The sequence below is a fragment of the Ctenopharyngodon idella genome, chromosome 4 (assembly GCF_019924925.1).
Source record: "Ctenopharyngodon idella isolate HZGC_01 chromosome 4, HZGC01, whole genome shotgun sequence".
In the NCBI taxonomy this organism is placed as follows: Eukaryota; Metazoa; Chordata; class Actinopteri; order Cypriniformes; family Xenocyprididae; genus Ctenopharyngodon; species Ctenopharyngodon idella.
Genome location: NC_067223.1, coordinates 18905420 through 18931436, shown reverse-complemented (window position 1 = coordinate 18931436; position 26017 = coordinate 18905420). Strand labels below are relative to the sequence as shown.

Sequence of the window (26017 nt, the reverse complement as noted above, 5' to 3'; positions counted from 1 at the left end):
GGTGGTGGTTATTCAAGGTCCCCACAAAGTCCTCAAAGCCCTCCTCAGTGTCTTCCCAGACACCCCATATATCGTCCAAGTACCTCCAGTACTGGCTGGGCCTGCTTTTACATTTCAGGAACACTGACTCCTCCCAGTCCACCATGTAGATATTCGCATACGCAGGGGCGAACCTTTTCTTCATCGCCGTGCCCTTTGTAGCGTCTGGACCAATCAGGCACACAATTATTCATTATATTTAATGAATTACCCATAAACTCACTCTATCAAAGTTCTGTGAACCCATTACCCTAAAACTGCAACTAGCATCCCAAACGTAGCTAACACACAGGCAGAACTAGGTGTCCTGTTACAGATACATGGTACTTTTACGATCAGAAAGAATTTTGCAGAGACTAGTGACTCTGACTTCATTCTTTCTGAGAAGGACAAATAAACTCTCTTAATCCTATGTATTCTCTATATAACCACTTGGGAAATGTATAAACATGTATAAAATTTTCCCATCTCATGACTTTCCTTTTATAGGCTTTATTCTATGTATTAATTCTCTCCTTTGAACTATTTTGGTATTAATGTTCCAGAGTTGCAAATGTACAGTTAACTGAAATTACATTGGTAGCATGTTTGGTATCTACGGACTCCAACTTTCGTTTCCTATTTGGTCATTTATGTTACATGTTACTAACTCTGTGACACATTAGTATTATAAGAATCTAGAAGGTTCTTCTCTTATTCATCCAATCCAGTTTCTTATGCTAATATCCTGCCAAAGTCACAAAGACTCGTAAAGTTCCCTCCGAGGGGGCAACTCCTTATTGGCTCGGACACCTTAAGAGGGTGTGACATCTTCACCCCTTATATTCACTGATCACAAGATCATGCTCTCTTCTCTTTTACTGACAAATGCTGATGTTAAGATGATGCTGTGAGAAGCTAGAAGCTTCTAAGGAACCCCAAGCTTGTGCCAGGCTTCGGCCTAGACCTTCCATTCACCAAAGATCCTCTGAATCCAACTGGTTCTCCTTCATCAAGACAATATCAGCAAAGATTCAACGGGAGCCTCCACAAATCGCATCAGGACAGTTATAATTTAACTTGGAGAGACATGCAACTATCAAACTTAGTCTCATTATCTGATACATTGAATATCCTTACCCCTTTTAAAGAAGGGCCTGTTAAAACTAAACTGATGGTTTGCTCAAGGCTGTTGATCTGCTGAATGTCAAACAATGCTGTAACTTCTTGCTTTCCTATACTCTGCTTCAACTCTCTCTTTCGTTTGGTAAACTGTATGCATGTGTGTGTGTGAATGTTAGAGTAATTAAGTGTTTAGTCTAGTTAATAAAGTCTTGTTCATGTCACACGTAAAGTTGTCCGTGTTTCACGCTCATATACTGGAGTCCCTATTCATGCAGATCCTGACTACAGGCTCTGAGTAGTACTGTACAATAAGATTGTTATTTCCCATAACCTGGAAATGAACATTTCTTAGAATTAATAAACAATTAACACTGTGTGTTCATTGGACAACAGGTTAATTGATTGTAATATTAATTTTATTACATTAAGTTAATTTTATTAACTGATCCAAATATTTATAATTAATTATAACTAGTTATGATTAATTATTCATATTTATTTTGAGCTAATTTGCTACACCTTCACCTGCAGAAAATGACGGCCATTAAACCCAAAGTCATTCCTCCTTAGGCTCAACTCCAGCAGCCTCAGAATGCTCTGATCTGGTCTACCCTCCTTAGGATACTTCCATAGGCACTTCACCACTGCCTCCAGTCCCCTCTCTATCTCTATGTTGGTATACAGGCTCTCAACATCCATAGAGAAGAGGCTGGAGCCAGGACCTATTCTCATCCCCTGTACCTTTTCTAAGAAATCATAAGTATCCCTAACATAACTGGTATGCCTAATCAAGAGCGGGCCCAGGTGCCACGTAATGAACTCCGCCACCCCATAACTCTCACTACCACAATCTGATACTATCGGTCTCCCTGGGGGGGACATCCGGAAATGGCCAGGTGGCCCTATCCTTATGGATTTTTGGGAGCAAATAAAACCTTCTCTCCCTGGGAGTATCTTGCCCCCTGATGTATTGCATCTGCTTAGCATTTAACCAACCCCCCTACCGCAACCGCCCCAGCTCTTCCCTAATCAATACCACTGACTCGGGGAAAATCGGCTCCTGCAGCTCCTCATAGAATTCCCTATCCTCCAACTGCCTTATCGCCTCCCTCACATATTGCTCCCGATCCATAATAACCACCAAACTCCCCTTATCCGCTGGCTTAATGATCAATGAGTGGTCTGCCCTGAGCCCCTTCAGAGCCCCCCACTCCCCTCTCGACAAGTTACTCTCCTCCTGAACCTCCCTCATCCCTTCCATTATTTTTTTGTCCCCCTAAATTATCCTCCACACCAATTCCCCCACCTGGCTTTTCCGCGGTTCCCACTCAGACGCACCCGTGAAGGGGGCCCTCTGCCCCTCCCCTTCCTCCCCCTCAAAAAAGTCAGCCAGCTTCAGCCTCCTATGATAAGCTGTAAGGCCCGCTTCCGCTTCTAACCTATTCCAGCTGGTCCCCCCATATACCTGGGAACAAAAGACAATCCCCTCTGCAAGACTGTTAACTCCATTTTATTAAGAACTCTAGTTCGGGAGAGGTTCACCACGGTCCCCAAGCTTTGGTTGACCGGGTGCCTCTCCCCAGTTAGTTTAAAACCCTCACCCAATGATCCCACATTGCCCGTCCCGTCATCCCAGTCCAGTGGGTAAAGTCCTGCTCCGTCCTGAACTGTTCATATGGCAAGGCCTCCAGCGCTCTGCCCGTGCTGGTGATGTGCGCATTTACTCCATTCAGTGTGCTGCACTGCCCCTTCGGAAGATGCCTGTTAAAATTAATGCTGGGAATGAAAATCTGGGCATTCGGGAACGTTCCCTCTGCCACCCCCAGGGTCTTTTGAACAAGCTTCCCCACCGCTTCTGCTGATGCATACGCCCTGTCATTTATCCCAAATGACAAAATCACTGCCGTGACCTAGTCCGTAGAAGGGGTCCTGTTCCTCAATATCTCGTAGGCATGGAACCAATGTGCCCCAGGATAACACTCCACCTGGACTCTATCGTCGAAAATTGCTGGCAGCCTTCCCATATTGGAGTCCCCTATAACCAGGACAGGCTGTTTAGGCCTGAGGGACTAATTCTTGATCTTATCCCCCCCATGCTCCCATCTCCCGAACATAGGCTCCATTTGCACCTCCTCTTCGTCTTGCCTTTTTCTTTTCCTTCCTGCATCCTCCCCCTCCCTCAGGGCCACCTGTGGCTGACTGCTCCCTCTCGCCACCTCATCCACCGTAATCCATATGCGCTCATCCTCCTCCGACTCCCCCGATTCCACCAACACCACAGTCCCGTTCCTTTTCCTGGACTGCTTCTCCTGCAGCCCCAACGACGGCACTCCGCCCCTCCGACCCTTGCTCCCTGGTCATGACCAACCTCAAGATTTGGTGATCCTAGAAGGACCAATATTACACCAGTATTATTAAAGTCCCCATCCCTCTGACAGAGCTCAACTTCCAACCCCCATTGCCGCCCATACCCCACCTGCGTTACGTCCCCTGGATCCCATGCCTCCCTGGCAACAGTACTCCCCGGAACCTGCACCCCTCTGGTCACAGTACCCTCCCGTGCTGCTGGAGCCTGCACCTCCCTGGTAGCAATACCTCCTGAAGCCATCAGAACCTGTAACCCCCTGGTAACAGTACCTCTTCTCATCCCAGCCAACTCTGCTCTCTGGTTGACCTAATTTCTTTTTTTTTTAAAAATCATCCTGATCCCAACAACTCCAACTGCCTTACCCCAACCCACAGCCTCCCAATCTCCCCCGTGGCTTCCCGCACAGTGCACTCCTGAATATTTCGGAGGTTCCTGTGCGCCCATCTAGTCGCCACCTCCAGAGCTCTCTCCCCCTCCTCCAGACCCATCCGGCCCAGTCTAGCCCAGATCTCTTCCTGGATTGAGCTGTAGTGCGTCCTGAGTATACCCAGGCTCTCATCGAGCCACCTCCTGGCGCTCCCGTAGAGCTTCCAGCCCGTTGTTGGTGTTGGGGCTGCCGGCACCACTACCGTTCCCAGCCACTTGGCCACTCTCTGAAGAGACTTAGGCCCCGGTCCCGGTTCCTCCTCCATCTCCCCCAGGTTCCTCAAATGATGACTCATTTTAATGAACCTATGCAACTCTCTAACAAGGACCTTGAATTGCTCATTACTATCCATTTTTTTACCGCCTAGACACACAAGAAGAAAACAAAAATTATTCATTCCACCACTTAGTCATAAACCCCTATTATTTAACAAAAAAAAAACCCTAACCGTCCCTTTCCCCCTTTTTTTTAAAAAAGCAAAGGAGCGAAATCCTCATCCTGAACTTACTCCCGGCCAGCAAACTGAACCACGCCCCGAAGGTCATGGCCCAATAATCCCGGCCGAGCATCGCTCCCCCAGGAAGAGATTTTCCTTCTTCATATTCATCCTCTAGCCCAATACCCCCTAAACTATAGCACCAAGCCAACCTAGCACTAACCACCCACATCTATCCAAAGGAGCGAAATCTTCATTCTGGATTTACTTCCAGCCGGCGAATCGAACCACGCCCCAAAAGGTCCTTTTCGCTCCCTCACTCGATTCCCACCCGGATCACCCGGTTCAGAACCAAGTGAGGCAGCGTCTTCCTAGACTACCACAACGACAATACAATGCTCTAGTTTTTCACAGCCCCCCCAGGTCCGAAGGCTCGGGCTAGGTTAGGTGGAGAAAAGCAACCCCTCCCCCCAGATAACCGTCTCACGGCTATCCAGTTTGGAATAGGGAGGACGCAGAAGTGCACTGGCTGGCGCATGTTTTTGATGAGGCTGATCCACCCACAACGCTGGTTTTACCTTTTTCTTCAAATAATCCATTCCCATGGTTCTCTTATTTTTCAGAATTGCAATCGAGATACTTCCCTAAAATACATTCCATCCCCCTTCATGTATGGATATCAATGAGCGTCCCAAAATTTGCCCCATTTATCTTTAAACTTAATTCTCCCTCCTGCACGTTTAGTTAAGTCGCATGTCCAGGGACAGCCCAATTACCCCCCAAAAACTAATTTATCCTCCTGTGAGGTTTAGGTATGTCGCTGGTACAGCGATAGTTCCATCATCCTAGCACTCAGGCTATTCCTGTGAGGGCTAGGTTTAGGTAAGTCGCAGGTCCAGGGATAGCTCAGTTATCTCCAAACTAATTTCTCCTCCTGTGATGGTTAGGTTTAGGTATGTCGCCTTGGAATCCGGGCTACTCCTATGAGGGCTAGGTTTAGGTAAGTCGCAGGTCCAGGGATAGCTCAATTATCTCCAAACTAATTTCTCCTCCTGTGACGGTTAGGTTTAGGTATGTCACCTTGGAATCCAGGCTACTCCTGTGAGGGCTAGGTTTAGGTAAGTCGCAGGTCCAGGGATAGCTCAATTATCCAGGCTAGGGTTAGGGTTAGGCACTTCTCTTCGCATATTGTGTTTACTCATGGTTTATGAGGACACACATGACTATTGAATGTGACTCAGCAGTAGAGTATAGTTTTACAACACTTGTGTGTGTTTACTCGTGGTTTATGAGGTCACACATGACTACTGAATGTGACAGCAGTAGACTATAGTTTAGGGTTAGGGTTAGGCACTCCTATTTGCATATTGTGTTTACTCATGGTTTATGAGGACACACATGACTATTGAATGTGACTCAGCAGTAGAGTATAGTTTAACAACACTTGTGTGTGTTTACTCGTGGTTTATGAGGTCACATGACTATTGAATGTGACTCAGCAGTGGACTATAGTTTAACAACACTTGTGTGTGTTTACTCGTGGTTTATGAGGTCACATGACTATTGAATGTGACTCAGCAGTGGACTATAGTTTAACAACACTTGTGTGTGTTTACTCGTGGTTTATGAGGTCACATGACTATTGAATGTGACTCAGCAGTGGACTACAGTTTAACAACACTTGTGTGTGTTTACTCGTGGTTTATGAGGACACACTTGACTATTGAATGTGACTCAGCAGTAGAGTATAGTTTTACAACACTTGTGTGTGTTTACTCGTGGTTTATGAGAACACACATGACTATTAAATGTGACTCAGCAGTAGACTATAGTTTAACAACACATGTGTGTTTACTCATGGTTTATGAGGACACAAGGCTTTCAGTATACTGATAACACACAAGTGTTTTTAATAATAGTGTACTGCTGAATCACATTTTGTAGCAATAAGAGAATTTCACTTCAGGTCTTGTTATAACGAGTGAAAAACTAAATTGACAAAAGTGTTAACAAACCTCTTTAGCAGAAGTGACTTCACTTCCCATTATGGCTGCAGCGACAGGCTCATGGACAAACTGGAAGACAGAAGAAAAACTGAAACAACTGGATGATATTAGTATAAATACTTGAATATCATTTGGAAATATTCTACCTTGCACAGTTCCTGCCCACAGTGAAAACGCCATGGCAAGTCTTGTCCTCCATAATCATATGTGATCTCGTCATCTTTATTTATGTCTTTTATAGCAAATAAACAATGATGAGGCTTTCCGTCCAGTTCAATTTTTTTTATTTTGCCATTTGGCTTTTGACTGTCGTTTACTAGTCTCCCAAGAGAGCCGTCATCAAAGGAGGCATCGATGCTATATGGGGAAAAAAATTATTGTTACAAATGTTCACTAAAGTTATGCTCTAGAAAGGAATACATCATTAGTAATCACTTTAACCTGCCCCAAAACTGTGTGTGATGTTTAGTTTCAGGGTTAAGAAACACATTTTAAAAACAATCCACAGGGGTTTACATACAGTAAAATACAGGCTACTCACCAGCAGTCACGCCCTCCGTGTTTGAAAAAGTATACATAATTATTATTGAAATATTTTCCCAATTTCCCTTTTTCCACTAAAGTTCCTCTGTACTCGAGAATAAAGGAACCTTGTGAGATAGGGGTTTTTGCAAACACACCCCAACCTAAATGAAATAAAAATCAACAGAAAACTGTTAAACAGTTTAAACTACATAAAGGTAGGGTAGGCGATTTCGTAAAGGCTAGCAATAGCAAGCTAGCTTTAAAAGCATAAGATTCCCACCCTCCCAGCATAATGTAATGGTGCAGGGTGCGCAGAGATATGCAAATACATATTTGACAGGCAGGCAAAATAGCCTATCGTAAAGTTCGGACCGAATATTTTGATTGGACGAACATTCTAAGGTCCTACGCCTAGACGATATTAATACATATAAATAAATATAGACCACTTTACTTATTGTTTGCTATCGGGATGTGAGGAGAATTTCAACAAGCATATCAATGTTTTTGAACCAAATCACCTACCCTGCCTTTGATCAAAACACATTTAAACAGTACCACTAATACAAACTAGGGCTGCACAATAAATTGAAATCACGATTTGACAGAAGCTGCGATTGTCATGTGTATCTGTCAGTGAAGCAGGGTTCTGAGATGAGCAGTAAATCTCCATCCGAAAACCAGATAAACTCCAAATAAGCCCCGCAGAAGAAACCCAGGAAATGCCCATCACTGCAGCTGAATAAACAGAAGATTTAACTGCTTTCATTGATTCAATGTGACTAATAAACACATGACTATGGCAATATATGGTTTATCTGAGATCTTATTATTACAATTTTCATTAAAATAAAGTTTATCTATAATGCAATGCTAATCGATATAGCCTTTATCACTGCTTAGAATACTATGAAATATTGTGTGCCTTATTCTGTTTAAGAAGCCACATCATCTCACAGAAGGATTTATTTCAAACACTCGACTGACGTTATGAAGTGAATTTGGAGTAAAAACATGTTATTAAATGTGGTATTTTCAGATGGAGCAGCATTTACTACACAGAGCCACTGAGAAGCTACGCAAACAGCTGTCATTATCGCAAACGATTTCATAATCACATGATTATATCATCTGAGATTTTTTGTTCGTAGCTTGTCAGTGATCTACGGCTCTGGGGTGCGTTTCCCGAAAGCATCATTGGTGAACCATGGTCATAAGTCCCATTGAACTCTATTGGTAATGACGGAACTTGCGACCATAGTAAGCTTTGGGAAACGCACTCCTGTATAGTAAATGCTGCTCCATCTGAAAGCAGGTGATGGAGATTTACTACTAATAACAGAACCACTTTACTGACGAGATGTGCATGACAATCACATTCGATTAATCGTGCGGCTCTAATACAAACATACACACATCTTTTTTTTCAACACTATTTTTCTTTTATATATATTATGAAACAAAAACAGAAAAAAAACACAAACCTAATTATAAGTAATAAATTAATTTAATTAGGACTAACATTTGATTATCATGACTTTTGATTAATTTTAAGCATCCTTGCTAAATAAAATTACTAATTTCTATCATTTCCCCAAAAAATAATAAAAATTATACTGTCTCCAAACCTTTGAACAGAATAGTGTAACAAACAACAAAAGCGTTTTATTTCAGATAAATACTGATCTTTGGATCTTTCTATTCATCAAAGAATCCTGAAAAAGAATGTACTCAACTGTTTTAAATATTGATAATCAGCATATCAGTATATCAAGTGACACTGAAGACTGGAGTAATGTTGCTGAAAATTCAGCTGCGCATCACAGAAATAAATTATAGTTCAAAATCTATTCAAATAGAAAGCTATTTTAAATATTTTAAAATTTTACTGTTTTTGCTGAACTTTTGATCAAATAAATGCAGCCTTGGTGAGCAGAAGAAACTTCTTAAAAAAAAAAAGAATATATATATATATATATATATATAAATCTTATTGATCAAAAACTTTTGACTGGTTGTGTAGGCTGATTATTCTTATAGATTGAAACAAATGTGCTTCAGCCAGAAAAAAAAAAAAAGGGTTTTGGGGGACAAACATGCTCGAGCACGGTTCAGATCTTCTAGTGTGAGTACACCCCTTGGCCCCTTCTTCATTGTTGTTAGATCTAAAACTTTGGTCTATTTTTGAAACATATTTTACTCCATTATTGGATTATCCAAGGCATACATGCTACTCTCTACAGGTCACAGACTGTATTTACGGTGGACCACTGTGTATCCTGTATAATAGAAGTTAAGTAGTTAAGAGATAGTTTATGGGAAACCAAAAAAAAATAACCTTACCTTTGATGGGATTAATGTATCTCCCAGTTATTATGTCTTTGTCCTTCCCCATTTTTACATGTATTTCTGCATCTTTTAAAGGATTCAGTCCTCTGGTTCGACGACTCAGACTCACTACAAAATATCATGTCAAGTCAATCACAGATAAACAGTGTAATATTAATTAAGTGCATATTCATATATATATATATATATATATATATATATATATATATAAAAATCACTATAAATCAAAAGCTAAAAATAAAACAACACTACAAAAATAAACTTTGATGTTAAATATTCACTAAAAAGATTTCATCATTAGCTATAGCTCCACAGTGGAGAGCTGCTTTATAACAGAAAATCAAGTTGTAATTCTAACTGAAAGCGACACTGAGATGTAGAGACGCTCCATATGGAAATCACAACAGTTTGTGTGAAATGAAATCAAAATTGTGATTTCCTATCACTTATTTTACTTTTTCATGAAAAATAATTCAATTACATTAATTAGATTGCTTAGTAATGCACTACTCCTAACACTGGCCCTGTTGTTTGTTAACTTTTCTCTTTAAACGCAAAGAGAAACAGCAGCAGGCAGTGGTTTGGGTGTGAAAATTGCACGCTCCAGACTCAAGGCCGTGGCCAGGGGAACGAGAGACAAGCGTCCCCGTATTAGAGTGCACCTCAACCGGCTAAACTGGCGAACTGTCCCGCTCAGACCACGTAAACTTCCGCGACCGAACAGACATGACATTAGAGGAGACTGTTATTTAGATGTCAACCTACTGTATTATTTGAACTATGATAAATGAAAAAATGAAAGAAAAAAAAAAAATATATATATATTTATATTAAGACTTCAGATGCAAAAGCCTATAAGTGCCATCTGAAATTTCCTTCTAAAATGAGCATTTTTATCAAGCTTGTATGTTTATGTTCAGTTATTTCACTTTATTGCCAATGAAAAGGACGTATTAATTGCCATTAAAGTGAAATTACTGAACCTAAACATACAAGCTTGATAAAAATGCTCATTTTAGAAGAAAATTTCAGATGGCACTTAGAGGCTTTTGCATCTGAAGTATATATATTATATATATGGTTGCTCTCTTGAAGTAACGCTGCCTTTATGTGCTATCAGAAATTTCCTACTTCCCACTACTTTCCAAAAGGCTTCCCTTGTTGCGTTAAAGTGCTTTGATAAAATTATACCTTTATTAACAATGTCAGTTTCAATTGTCAGTTCAGTACTTGCTTCAGTACTTGCAGTGATGCTACTGCCCAAAACCAATAAAAAAGTAGTTAGTAATTACACATGATCTCTCTCTGACACACACAATTTTTTTGCAAGAAGAATCGAATATTAAATTATATAAGTTCAAAATCGACTATGGAATTGGAGTAGGAGTTGATTCCAAAACTATGTAAAATATGGTGAGGAGATTATATATATATATATATATATATATAATCTCCTCACCATACGGCCCACCACTAATATATATATATATATATATATATATATATATATTAGTGGTGGGCCGTTATCGGCGTTAACGTGCTGCATTAACGTGAGACTCTTATCGGGCGATAAAAAAAATATCGCCGTTAATCTATTCTCAAAGTTGGGTTGGGAGCTGGGTCTATACTACGCAAGCTATGATGACTTTCACCTTGATATTTTAGCGCGGATGTATACCTAGCCGAATTGCACTGTAGGGGGCGAGAACGAGTCTTCGAACCTGTGTGTATGCCTTGTGTATGAAATTACCACATCAAACGTGACATGCTAACATGGATGCAGCTATGAAGCCGCCGGGTTTGCTTCAGGGAAAATTTATTTTTAAGAAGCATCCCAATGGAAACCTCGACAAGACTAAGGTTGTTTGCACCTTGTGCAATGCGGAATTAGTTTACTGTAGGAGTTCTTCCAGTCTCAAATACCACCTAAACGCAAAGCATCCCTTAGCTAATGCGGAAGATGCCGGGCCAAGCACTGATGTAGCGCAGGGGAAGAGTCGTCGTCAAACTACTATGTTTGAGTGCAACCGAGGCAAGCCCGTCAGCACAGCTCTATCAGCCAAGCTAACTAATCTCCTCGCTCAGTGGATTGCCACCAGCTGCCGGCCCATCAGCGTGGTTGAAGATGATGGGCTCGAGCTTGTTCTCCAGGCGGCCACAGGTGACCCATCTTAGGTGTGTAGCACTGACTGGGGACCATTGGACATCTGTCAACAACGATAACTACCTCGGTGTTACTGTACACCTTATCGATGCCAGCTGAGAACTTCACTCCTTCGCTTTAGGTAGGCTACGTTATGTAATTTTAAATTACATAATTTAATTTAATTACTTAGCCTATTAATTACCACGACACCACGAATTACCACCACATTATGTTTGCTTCTTGATGATTGCTAGTTGTTTACTACTAGTAGTGAACTTATTCTGATGTACTTTGTCTGTCCGTTAGGTGTGATGAAAACAGAGGAGCGTCACTTTGCAGAAGCGTGTGCCAGGCAGTTTCTCGACGTCGCTAATCAGTGGGGGATAGCTGACAAAATCAGCACTATTGGAACAGACAGCGCTCCTAATATGGTGGCAGCAGGGAGGATACTGCCATTCGAGCATTTGCCCTGTGTTGCGCATGTTGTACAGAGAGCTATTGTAACGTCACTTCGGGAAGGTGGTTTTGATGGTGCACTGGCCAAGTGCCGTAAAGTGGTCGGACATTTCAAACACAGTCCGGCCAACTCAGACGAGCTGAATGTCCAGCAAGCCTTCCTTGGACAAGTTCAGGAGCCACTCGTGCAAGATGTTCCAACACGGTGGAATTCCACCCTTGAGATGATCAAGCGCGTGAGGCGCAACAGAGACGCACTGCCAACAACGCTGTCTCAGCAGAAGCACAATCTGGCCCTCCCAACAAAGGCTGAATATGAGAAGTTGGCAAAGCTAGAAAAACTGCTGGAGCCATGCAGGTATGGTCTACAAAGATAGCGTGTTCATGAATTGGCATACAAGTTCTTTTAAATGTCACTTTGTACTTAAGAAACACGTGCCCTTAAATGTAATGTGATTAAGAACTTTAAAAATGTGTAATCTGAGTTAAATGAATCAGTCATTAATTATTTATTGCTGTCTCCGTCTGTGTGTGTCTCTGTCTGTGTAGGTACATCACTGAGCTCCTTGTTGGGGATAAGTATGTATCCTGCTCTGTGGTTCTACCTGCCCTGTGCCACCTCCAGCACGCGATGAAGATCTCAGATGATGATCCTGCCTATATTGTGTGATTCAAGGCTGCCTTCACCAAGGACCTCAACCAGCGGAGGGGGAATATAAACCTGGAATGGCTTAAGGTATGTCAGACTGACCAGAAGATAACTGCATTGTTTGACCATTATAGACTGTTAAGCCAGTAGATCGGTCAATGAATAGATGAATGAGTCATGAAGAAATATGGAGGTTGGATTTGGAAAGTGAAATTTTCATCAATCAATAATTATTATTTTTTTATTCAAAGGTGGCGACTGCTCTAGATCCACGATTTAAGGACCTCAAGTGCTTGCCCAGAGCAGAGAGGGAGCCAGTGTGGGCAAAGCTAAGTGAGTTGGTGAGGGGAGAAGAACCTGCTCTGCAGCCACTCGGGGAGGAGAACCCTGAGCCACCCAAGAAGAAAACAGCCCTGCTACTGATAGGATCAGACTCAGAATCAGATGAGGAGACACCAAAAGACAATACTGTGGAGATGTACAAGGTAGAGCTCAGTGCAAGTCTAGATCAGTGTCCACTGAAGTGGTGGTCGGAGCACACTGCTGTCTATGGTAAGATGGCCCACATTGCCCGTAAATACTTGGGGACTCCTGCCACAACTGTCCCATGCGAGAGACTTTTTTCTTTAGCAGGCCATATTGTGCAGAAGAGGAGATCTAGTTTGTCACCAGAAAATGTGAACAAGCTGGTCTGCCTGAGTGACTGGTGGAAGAAGGAGAAATAGAGCTTGGACTGATTGACACAAAGCTACTGACTGTAAACAGTTCATCACGACCTCTTATGTAGGCCTACAGTTCAAAATTCATGTTTAACTGAATAAACAGTTAGTAAACACAAGTACATCTTATTGAACATAATTTATTTTCATCACCAATTATCATAGTAGAACAGCTTTCTCAAGCAGTTTGTGATGCATTTTGGAAACAGGAGATGAGCCCCTGGTCTAATGCACCACCTGGCTTGAGAAACCCGTTCTCAAAGACTTACTTTTAGTCATTAGTTGGGTAGCACACATATTCTGAATGCCTTCAGCGGAATTCAAATGAGCCATTTTAATCTAGATTAATTCCAAGATTACAGTGAGATTAATCTAGATTAAAAAAATTAATCTATGCCCACCACTAATATATATATATATATATATATATATATATATATATATATACATATATATATATATTGACAGTTGATGCAGTCTAATTAATTGTTCCTTTTATAACAGTAAATGTATCAGACAAATTTTCCAAAGGAAACAATATTTCTCCTATAGAGCGAAGTTCTCTTGGAATGCTCAAATTTCTGACACTGATTGGAAAAAAAGCTTGATTAACTCTGTTGGAAATACAGAAGCACAGAAAATACAAAGTGAAAGAAGTGCACTTTCTAGTTCTACACAAAATATACCCCTGTAATGCTGTTTTTTCTAAATATATGGACATTGATAACTACTGATTCCTTGTTCAATTGTCCAAGAAACATTATTTGGAAGATAAATCAGCTTTTGTGCAAAGATAAACAAGCCTGCATATATAAATTAGTGTGTTTGAATTTGTATGTTAAAGATATAAAGTGAGAATATTTATTTCATTCAGGTGGGCATGTGGCATCTGTGTTGTTGCTCACAGGCTTTTCAATCTGACACACAGACACTGAGGAGTTGTAAGGATGAACCATGAACCCAAATCCAGCATAGACAGGCTCAGTGAATGAGGATGTGTATGTGTGTATGTGTGTGAGTGTGTGTGTGTCAGAAACACTGTAGAAGGACAGAGTGCCAGCTGACACGTCCAAATACACTCCAGCTCTCTTATAGATGCTTGAAGGGACACGTGTGTTAGTGCACTTATGACTGTGCCAGACATCGAATGTGTCATCACGACAGACTAGACACCAAGAGTTTTTATTGAATCCATACACAGTGTCTTCACACTTCCCTTTCCTGCCGATTCCTTTATATGCCACTGATATATCAGCACATCCACTCCATTCAGCCTCCCAGTAACAGCGTCCAGACAGACTCTCTCTACACAGAACATGGGGACGCTTATCAAATCTCTCTGGATGATCAGGATATGACTGATACTCTTCCACATATGTCACCTTTCTGTATTCTTCAGAGAGAATGAGATTATTGTTTGCTGTGTTTGGATCCAGTGTGAGATCACAGGCATCTGAACACAAGAAGAGAGAACATTTACTTAATAACACAACAAGTATAACTAAAGGTGCGTGTGTTTGCATATGTGTGTGTATATACATACATTTGTGTGGTCCTGTGGTAATCCTGAACTCTCCTCCATGATCCACACTATAAAAAACACAGTGGCACATTTTGCATATTTGATACAGTCGGTATACACACACACATTTGTTTTTGTATCTTTGTGGGGTATTCCCTTGAACTTTTATACTGGGCTAAGTATATTTTCTGTCCCCTAACCCTAAATATATCCCCATACCTGAACCTAACCCCACTTTTTTTTTTTTTTTTTTTTGCATTTTACATATTTATTAATAAGGTTTTCCATGTGCAGACTGTTGGCTGGTCCAGTGTAGCTGATTTCAAGATTTTACTATCTTCAGGGGGACATTTGGACCACACAATGTAGGTTAAACCTGTACACAGAATTTATCAACATGAGGGAGCGTCTCTGGTTATGCATGTGATGTCCGGTTGCTGAGATGAAAGAAACTCCTTTCTCTGATCTATCTGGAAGCCTGTGTATGTGCACATTTCCCATTGTGTCTTTTACAAATGAAATATCTATATATGCAAATAATGGCATATAATGATACAGTGGTACATCTGATCATGAATGCAGTAACATGATGGATTATTTAGATAGATTTAGGCTATCAGCGAAGACGATAGGACATTATTTTCAACTTGACTTCAAAGTTTTCATCATTCAATACATTTTGCCAGTACATAAATTAACCTTTAAGTTATGTCATTGCAGATTAAAATCTATAAATCAAAATATTTATTGCATTTATGAAGAAAAGGCTCGGCACCCAAGGCACTATCGCCTATGACCTGAGAGTTTTGAAAATGTAGACCAAAGTACCAAAGCCAATAAAAAACTAATAATATCCATTTCTGACAATCCCGGTTTGCTATGGTCATGCAGGTTTGTTTACGCATTAAACTTATGGGCACAAGAAAAATCTTGTTCCCTCCACACAGGATCTCGAGGCCATGAATTCACATCACATGGCCATGACATAAGGATATTGTTACCATGACTTTATTGGACAAAAGGCAACCATCTGAGTCCCTGGACAATGTGGGGGAAATATCTCAATGTGTCCAGCTATATGTGAAGATGGTGTGGTAGGCCATAGACAAGTTCTTGGATCATACAACACTGAACACTGGATAGCTTTTCTAAATGAGCTTGAGCAGGCCTGTCAGGGTGAAGATATCAGCTATGTTATTCTGTAGGACAATGTCAGTTTCCACCATGACTTAAGGATGGTCTTATGAATGAGATCTGACCGCACACTTACTTGCAAATACTTTATTATCCAACGTTTCAGCAACAAGCCTTTGTCAAGGTCTGATGTTGTTACCTCAACATAACTGTTTTCATGGCCATGACGTTCCCACAAATTTATATGTAGTGGCCAAGATAAAACACATTTACAAATAAGCCACAGGAGAGGTGGGAATTCTCCAGCTCAATTGAATTAGAAACTGCATGAGTCCATGCAAGAGCGTGGATACGGATTCATTTTCCACTGTGAGGCTGAAAATAGAGCTTTTTGTAATGTAATACCAATGCACCAGTCATTTGCTTTGTTAACCAAGAGTTTACAGATGGTATGGGATGTAAATAATGACTGTATTATGGAGGATGATCAGATATTTCTATTATTAATTTGTGTTTACTCAGCTACAGAGAAACTGGTAGCCAAGCAACAGACAAGTGACCAATTCTGAGCGGCGACGTCACTACATGCATTCTACCAGCACCCATTAAATATAGTAGACTGATTCAATTATGCTTTAGGATAGATTGGAGAAAGGAGTTTCCCAATAGCATCAGCTATTGACGAAATGTTGCGTAATCCACAGTCAAAAGGGAACATGTGCATGATTTAGACATTTACTATAATGGCACTCTGGGTAAAGCAAGAAAATGTACCATCCATATACATAAGCAACAAAATTGATGCGACAAACGTACCCAAGTCATTTTATTCCTTTTGATTGCTCTTTAATTAAAAATTTCCAGTAGGAACCACTTTTCTTAGTATAAAAACAGCAATATATGGAATGATGGTCAAAAACTGTACTGCTCTCTCTCATGTTTGTTAAAAAACAAATTGAGAATATGATATCATAATGACATCAAATACAGCAAGAACATTATAAAAGCACTAGTGCTGTCAAATCGATTAGTTTGTTTACATAATATGTATACACATTATTACATTTATATATATATATATATATATATATATATATATATATACATATTATATATGCCTGTGTTTACACACATATATTATGTAAACAAACTTTTATGTTAGATGCAATTTATAGATTTGACAGCACTAAAAAGCACATCTTAACAGTACAATCAATCATAATTATAACAAATAAAAAAAAAATAATAAAAGAATCATTTGACAGCACTTTAAGGTTCTCATATTTAAATACTGTAAATAAATTCAACATACTTGAGTTTGTCCAGTGTGCAGTTTGGAAGGTTCAGTGTATCAGAGAGCAGCTTGACTCCTGATTCTCCTGGGTGATTGTAGCTCAGATCCAGCTCTCTCAGGTGTGAGGGGTTTGAACTCAGAGCTGAAGACAGATAACGACAGCCTTCCTCTGTCACCATGCAGCCAGACAATCTACAAACACATGCCAACAGTCCACATGACATTTGTTTGTCAATCAGACATCACTTTTACACAGAAACCGGTGCAGTTCACAGTAGACAGAGATCCACTTTCTCAAACACATTTTTTCTCAAGACAAATTTATTTTAAACATACATTAAAAAATAAAGACATTGCTAACAGGTTAAAGTAAATATAATGAATAGGCCAGTCTTGGGTGTAATGCGTTACTAAGTAACGCGTTACTGTAATTAAATTACTTATCCACTGAAAAAATAAAGTAAGGGATTACTGTTCATTTTTAGATAATTTAATTACAGTTACTTACAATGTACTTGCGTTACATACTGTATATTAGCTCAACAGTTCTGTTTAAATCAATATTGAATTTAAAATCTAAATTTGTCGTCTAAAGGTAAAAGTGAACGCTGCCTCTTTAAAATCGTTAGCTGTAGTGTAGTTGCGCGTGAGTTCATGAGTCGGCAGAAGCGAGTGGCTGTTTTGCAGAATGGAAATATTCCAATTACTTCACTTTTTGACACAGGTAGGCAAGAACATTACGGTAAAATGTAAGCTATATATATGTCTTATATGTATTTTCAATTCTTGTGAGGTTTATTGTGCTTACAATTTCACCCAGACCTCCGCCTACCCCACTCCCCCCGATTAACATAAATGACATTTTGATTCAAAATGGCGAATTTCTCCATAAAGCAACAAGTTCGCAGAACGGCAGAACATCGTTACTTACAGTATGTTGCTCCACACTGTTACTCCAGCATGAGTGATACACCTAATGCCGTGTCAAAGCAATTCGAAGAGAGCGTTCACACACATAGGTGTGACGCCATCCCTGTATTCACCAAGTGAATACTAACTTTGAAAATGGGTCAATAAAACTGAAATTAAGGGTGCGTTCACACCTGAGCGTTTGTTTCGGAACCTGGTGCGTTTTCTCCCTTGGCTTGGTTCGTTTAGGCATATGTGAAGACGACAATCGCGCTCGGATCCGCACCAAAACATTTGCTCCGAGACCTCCAGAACAAGGTGGTCTCAGCCTGATTGCAAATGAACTCTGGGGCAGTTCGCTTGTGGTGTGAAAGCAATCTGACCCAATGGACCAACAAACCAAACAATATCATATTTCAAAATGGGAAATGTGTTATATGTGTCCGGAGTCAGTGTCCGATTCTGTGAGTGAGCACATTAGTTACTGCAGTTAACCCTTTAAGACCTGAAGGCTTTTTTAGAGTTTTTTCTTCTAAGCGACACACACAAAAGTAAAGACTCATAACTCCAAAACTGTAGCAACGAGAGTCAAAAGGTAGGTATCATTTGATAGAACACTTTTTAAATTTTAAGAAAATATAAATTACATTACATTTGGACATTTTCATGCTGAGAAACAGCTGATAAAAGACAAATAATTTTTTATTTTTTTTATTTGACATTGAATAACTCAGGAACGCAATAAGATCGGATAAAAATTCTTTTTTGGTGATGCTCTCCTGCATGTGAGCTGCATCTGGTTCAGATTTCGTAGTGATAGCATTAAGTATAGTTTAATAAATTGTTATTCATTTTTTCCGCAACCAGGTGGCACCCACGGGCGGTAAACTCCGGTTTAGAGGCACTTCTCAGCACTCTTTAGGAGTTTTTCAAAATGGTTAGATGCATTAAAAAGATGAGATTCTAAGCTTTAAAATGATATCTATTTTGTGTTATTCCACGTTGGAAAACGAACATGGATGGGTCCGGGAACATTGGATACACACTGCATCCCGGAAAGATGAGAGACATGTTTTTAGCCAAGTATGTTAAATCATTCCATGAGTAATATCTTGTGATCACCGCAAATTCATTTTAATCGTGAGAATTTGCTTTAAATATTGATGTGCCATTTTCTATGATCTGTGCATTTTTCATGAAGTTATGAGCACGTGAAATAAACATATTTGTATTCCGTTAGCGGCTGTGCTGTTTTTGTTGTAAACGCATATTACTCAGACTCATTAGAGGGTGAAAATAACACAACAGAAGCATGTTGGAGGCTTGATATGAAAGTTTAAAGTCTCTGGTTTTGTATGCAAAAAGAATTTTTGTGCTACCTATATGGATTCAATTTTTATTGACTTTTAAAGAGAGACACGCAAATGGGAGCGCCGACGCTCCATCCGGTCTTAAAGGGTTAAAAACCAAAAAGCACCTTTTCATCTTAAAATGTTGTGTAATCGCGCTTCTCCGTGCAAGAATGCGGTCCTGACGAAGCCTTGATTCCCACTCTGCTGCATTATAACATTTGTATAGTGTTTGTGTCTTGACACAGTTAGCCTACAAGACAGCACTGGGAGATACAGAAAGAGCGTTCTTGAATTAATACAAATGTAGTATATAATTTAACAGTGGGAACGACGGCTACATTCGTATAGTGTTTGCGTGTGTCTTGACAGTTAAAAAAAAAAATAAGCTCATGAAGCGAACTTGTCAATAATCTTGATGGATGGTGCAGAGGAAACTCTTACCAATAAGGGGACAGTTGTACACGCATGTGACTTGCATAAACACATTTTGGTACGCTTTGAAAAAATGCCTTGTGAAAGCAAACCGAACCAAGAAGAAAAGGCAACATTGTAACAAATTAAGTCCCTGTTTTGGAGCAATGCAATCGATTTACAGGTGTGAAAACACCCTAAAATTTGTTTCTAAATTAAATATTAATTGCACTCAAAAGAAAAAAAGAGAGACAATAGAAAAGTCTATTTAAATTTCCCCTCACTGAGACAAATCTCCCAATTCAAACCAGAAGGAAAGTAAAAGAGAGTAAATCTTTATTTGTGTTCTTAATACCTCAGTACGTTCAGTTGACAATGTGAACTCTTCAGTCCCACAGAAAGTAGCTTTACTCCTGAATTCTGCAGGTCATTGTTACTCAGGTCCAGCTCTCTCAAGCAGGAATTTGAAGATTGTAGGGCTGAAGACAAACTTTCACAGCACTGACCAGTGAGATTACAGAAGACCAATCTAAACAGAACAATAAAGAAAGAAATAATTAACTCCTGTCACAACAACCATTAAATGACTTGGACACATTCTAACATTTACAGTTATGACCTGTCTTAAGATTGTTTTAATATTACTGTTAAAATGAAAATTAGTTGAAATAACTGTTAAAATTCATTAAAAAGACTGTTTTTAAAGTTAAGCATCCTGTGGTGTGATCTTGAGAAATGTAATTGATTTTATTTTCAGTCAAATTCATCTAGGGCTGTGTGGCTGTAAGGCCTGTTTCACACGCAAGTAGCGCCTTTTTTATGCCTATGTTCTTTGACTATTGAACAGAACAAGAATTATTTGTAGAGTGTTTTGATATGAATTTAACCCTCATATTCTCATTGTTTCCTGTTTACACTCATGGTGTTTGGGGGCCAGTATGACTCCAAACATTTATAGAGGAAATGTATAAAAAAATATACATTTTAATAATAACAATTTTATATCATTTTTCTTTTCATTTACTTCTCATCTATACATATATGCTGTGTTTTGGGGGATTTAAAGTACTTTTTTTAACCTATTTACTGCAAAAATCCTCAACTACACCATTAACATGCAAATTAAATATCACATTTTTATGAAAAATCACTTTGATGATAAAAATTAAATAGTTGTTTCTGGATATTGAGCTAGGTGTTAGATGCAGAATTCTGACATTTGCTGGTTAGAGAAAAATCTGTAGGAAATACAGTTTTAGGGGGAAAAAAAGAGTAATTACCATATACATCCAGCAGAGGCCAATAGAGATCCATTCATTTTTCTGGATGTGGCTAACTATTCATATATATATATATATATATATATATATATATATATATATATATATATAGTAAAATACATTAAGTATTCTTGTTAGAATTTTTTGTTGTTGTTTGAGGTCTTTTGAAGTGTCTTGTTTTTGCAATAATGGCACATAAGTTGCCACTAAAAGACAATACTTGATTGTAATCACATATTTATTTAAATAATCCTAATGGACAAAAATAATTAACTTCAGAATAAGAAATTAATTTTATTATAAATAAATTAAGCCCAGGTTTTCTGTGTGTAGATAGATGTGGAAAATGTCAGAAAATTGTATGCAACTGAGATGAAGGGAACCGTGTTTTTTAACTAAGTAAAATTCCCTTGGGGTCATATTGGCCCCAAACCATATGAGTTTGTGAAATTAGCCCTGGGACAATCACAAAATTAACCCTCACAGGGGCATTATTTGCTTGAGATAACCCTAAGGAGACTAGTTCTTGAATAGAGGTTGTACTAACCTTGTACTTGGAACAAGTACTGAAACTCAAACCATACGGGGTACGTAGAAATAGACTTATGAATGTAATTCTAGTAAACAGAAAGTGTAATGTTTATGTAAATTTAATCATGATTTGTAAATTTAACCATAATTTAGCCATAAAAGGATGCTGTTTTAATTCAAATTAGGAGGATGAGAACAAAGGAGAGTATGTCTGCCCTTTCAGAAACATCCGTCGGCCAGTGCATTTCTTCGACCTTCCTAACCCAAACTGGGCAATGTATGCCTGGAGGAAGGTGTTGACTTTCACCAAAAAACATCTATTCATTGAACATAGTGGCCCTCATTTACAGAACAAACGTATGACAGAAAATTGGGCGTACGGTAGTTTCCATGCAAAACTTGGAATTCATCAATATGGACATGAGCGGCAGCTACGATCAAATCTCAGGTGAGGTTTCGACTTGTGTATGCAAGTTTTTGAGTTAACGTCAACTTATAGCATAGTAAATCTGGTGGAGAATTGTAATGAGAGCATTTTATTCATTTAGATTATTTTCCTGACTGACAACCGACACTCATTAATCAATCATTAATCGATTATTAACAATTAAACGACAAGATTAGAATGTCAAATTTAAATTAAATTGGAATAGATGGGTGTATGTGACCCATTAAAAGTACCACAAATTTTCAAAGTTCAAAGTTTTTTTCCCCCTGGGCTTTAGCTTTACAAGCGCAAATAGCAGCATAAACAGAACATGAGGTTTCACACATCGTCACCATGCACCTGTGGCGCTTCTGTGAACTGATAAAAACAGAATGAAATTAAGTATATAAAATAAATAAAATAAATAGGAGTACACAAAACACATTTCACGTAAATAATTAACAGATTAACCAAAAAACTGCGACAAGTAGTATAGGCTATGCCCGTTTTTGTGACACTAATGCACTGTATTGGTTTTCTTCATATCTTTATTTTATTAAATCGAACTGATCGCGCAGGCACCTCACACGCACAGTGCCGAACACACAACATCAGTTCTAGCCTTGCTGACATTTCAGCCATTCATCCTCAAACTAAAATGCAGTCATCCAAACATAAAAGTTTACTGCTTATATTAAATGGTCCGCTGTAAAATCAGCGTGCCCAGCGCCCAACCACATTTTTTGTGGATGTGAAGGATGATGTTTTACGTGGATATTGGAACAGGAATGGAGTACAAAATCTTGTTTTCATAATGAACATAGTTTAGCAACCAAATGTTACATGGTAAATATGGAAACATTTGGATTCTTGCCGAATGAGAGTCGTATGTGCCCATTGCCATTTTAGTTTCACTTTAAATAAATTCATTTTGGCTTGACATTTGTATGTTGTTTATACTGAATGCCACTATAATCTAATATATAATTTTAAGCTACTAATTTTTCTTTCTTGCTCTGTTCTGGATACCACATTTATCAATGTATGATCACATGTGAACCCTGTCGTAAGATGATTTCTGTGCTCAGATCTGCGCTCGTTTCTATGTTAGATTGATAATAGAGGCCCAGTGAATAAGAAATAGTGAAATTCAAACCTTAGTGTGTTCAGTTCACAGTGCGAACTCTTCAGTCCAACAAAGAGCAACTTCACACCTGAATCCTGTAGGCCATTGTAGCTCAGGTCCAGCTCTCTGAGATGGGAGTTTGATTGAAGAGCTGAAGACAAATTTTCACAGCTATGATTAGACAGACCACATCCAGCAAGTCTGCAAAAGAGGATGACAGATAGATGGTTAAAGTAAAGTTTTCTGTTTTCTGTGCATGACAATTGTGTCACACAGTGCAATAAGCAATATAGACATCAGAAGCTCTCAGGAACATACATAAACATCACATCATTTTGATTTTCCTGGAAAAATGTCCTGAGTCTTTCACATAAAAATCTGTCTACAGGCCTTCATAGATGACCAAGGAAAGTCTCATAAGTTTCGTTACAGGCTGTTCACACATTGGTAATAAAAAAGTGATTAGTAAAAAAAAAAAAATTCTTACACATAGTCCCTTTAACTGATACAACAGCTTTGAACTACTTTTTAACATGCAGATTTACAAAAACAACACCTAAATTCCTGGATGCTTTTCTCATATTACGCTCCAGTAAGTCAAGATATAGCTTAATCGAATTCGCAATATCATGTGGACCAATTACAGAAGTTTCAGCTTTATCTGAATTAAACTGTAGAAAATTTTTCATACATCCAGTCCTTAATGGCTAATACATAATTTAAAAAGAATATCAAGCATACTGATTTAATTTTCTTTCAAAGAAGGATAAAGCTGTGAGTCATCAGCATAAAAATGATAAGAGATGCACTTAAAATGTTGAATCAATTGACCCAAGGGAAGCATATACAAAGCAAACAGAAAAGGTGAAGAATAGATGACCTGATTGAAATTTATCAAAGATATTAATTCTCTCATGTAGGAGCTGTAATTCCACAACTTTATCAAGAACCTTCGTAATAAATGGAAGTTTAAAGATCAGCCTATATTGTTGTGGCAACTATGGATAAAGGTTGTTTTATTCAATAAGGGCTGAATATTTGACAGTCAGGAACAATTCCTTTTTGAGAAAAGAGTTAGGTAATACATAATGCAGGCTGGATGAACAATTCATGCAAGAAATAATATCTTTTAATGACTGATCTAATACCATGCGTTTTGCTGTCCATTGGGCATGCATTAACTTTGCAATTTCTAGTATTGCATTAGTAATGCATGCTTCTCATGAGCATTTAATAATTTTTGACATTTCATTCTGAGTTAAATCTCTTTTTTGGCTCATTTTGCCTGTAAAAGTAAACCTGCCTAATAATTATGCACACCTGAATCTAAGGCGTTTTTCATTTCCAGCCTTCATGAACAATTATATAACACATAAATTATATTTTGTATTTAAGATTGATGTGTTTTGGAATTGGTAAAATGTGCTTGGAAAAAAATATATATGAAAATCTACTTGCCTAATAATTCTGCACATGGTGTATTGTGTTCATGAATATCTGCTCAAACGTAGATGTTTATGATGTGCTAAACAATAATGTTTCATAGTGAGACACAGCAGTGTGATCAGAGCAGATCGATCGGTCCAGTAAATGCTGCTCCATCTCTGCAAGCGCTGTGAGTTTGAGTCACTTACGATGTGCATTTGAAAAGCAAAATGTGTTTTTACTCCAAACTCCCTTCCATTTGGGATCTGAAGTGGCTTATCACAGAATAAGGCAGTATATTATTTTGTAGTATTGTACACTTTAATTAATGCTATGTTGATTAGCATTGCATTGATGCATATTATATATATATATATATATATATATATATATATATATATACACGCTTTATTCTTATGAAAATACCCAAAATGGCTTGAAGAACACAGATAAACCATATAATGTCACAGTCGTGTGTTTTATTGTCTTCAGATTTAATCAAAGCGTTTCTATCTTTTTTTTTTTATTCAGCTACAGCAATAGCTGGATGCCTTTGTCCATATTAGGGATTTTCTGGAACATCACAAGTTATATTACTTCTGTGAGGCATATTGGACTTTCTGTGTGAGGGCGCCCTCCGGCTTCCATTATGAATGAAACCGACATGATGTGTTTTTAGTGCTCAATAATGCTCACACCACCCTATTCTGGGTAAAAATCACAGCTGTCAATCGATTAAAAAATTAACTAATTAATCTGAAAAATTTTTCTGCTATCACGAGTAAAATCATCTGAGTTTTTTATATTTTTATATTGTAATAATGTCACAGTTACTCTCCAAATTAAAGGGTTAGTTCACCCAAAAATGAAAATTCTGTCATTTATTACATTTATTATTTATTGCTCATGCCGTTCCACACCCGTAAGACCTTTGTTCATCTTCTCAACGCAAATTGAGATATTTTTGTTTAAATCCGATGGCTCAGTGAGGCCTACATAGGGAGCAATGACATTTCCTCTCTCAAGATCCATAAAGGTATTAAAAACATATTTAAATCAGTTCATGTGAGTACAATGGTTCAATATTAATATTATAAAGCGACAAGAATATTTTTGGTGCGCCAAAAAAAACAAAATAACGACTTATTTAGTGATGGCCGATTTCAAAACACTGTTTCATGATGCTTCGGAGTGTAATGAATCAGCGTGTCGGATCGCGTGTCAAACCGCCAAACTGCTGAAATCACGTGACTTTGGTGCTCCGAACTGCGGATTCGACACACAAAATCATCGTCGCTGTACGATACATCTTCATACTTTTATAGAAACAGGAATAAAAAGGATCTTGCTTGGAAGAAAGTGAGTGAAGAGGTCGGACAATC

General features: G+C 38.7%; 2 protein-coding genes across 5 annotated transcripts in view; one reads left to right on the top strand and one right to left on the bottom strand.

Moving 5' to 3' along the window:
• The window catches only part of LOC127510665 (gastrula zinc finger protein XlCGF8.2DB-like), a 242149-nt gene that overhangs the window by 145394 nt on the left and 70738 nt on the right, over window positions 1-26017 (top strand). The window lies entirely within an intron of this gene.
• The window catches only part of LOC127510582 (NACHT, LRR and PYD domains-containing protein 3-like), a 30647-nt gene continuing 17978 nt past the window's right edge, over window positions 13349-26017 (bottom strand). The window contains exons 5-9 of the mRNA XM_051890246.1: window positions 23241-23411; window positions 20202-20375; window positions 17193-17366; window positions 14768-14814; window positions 13349-14677 (exon numbers count right to left, since the gene is read on the bottom strand). Coding sequence (XP_051746206.1) covers window positions 14091-14677; window positions 14768-14814; window positions 17193-17366; window positions 20202-20375; window positions 23241-23411 — 1153 coding nt within the window. The 3' untranslated portion in view covers window positions 13349-14090. The remainder of the gene's footprint in view (window positions 14678-14767; window positions 14815-17192; window positions 17367-20201; window positions 20376-23240; window positions 23412-26017) is intronic.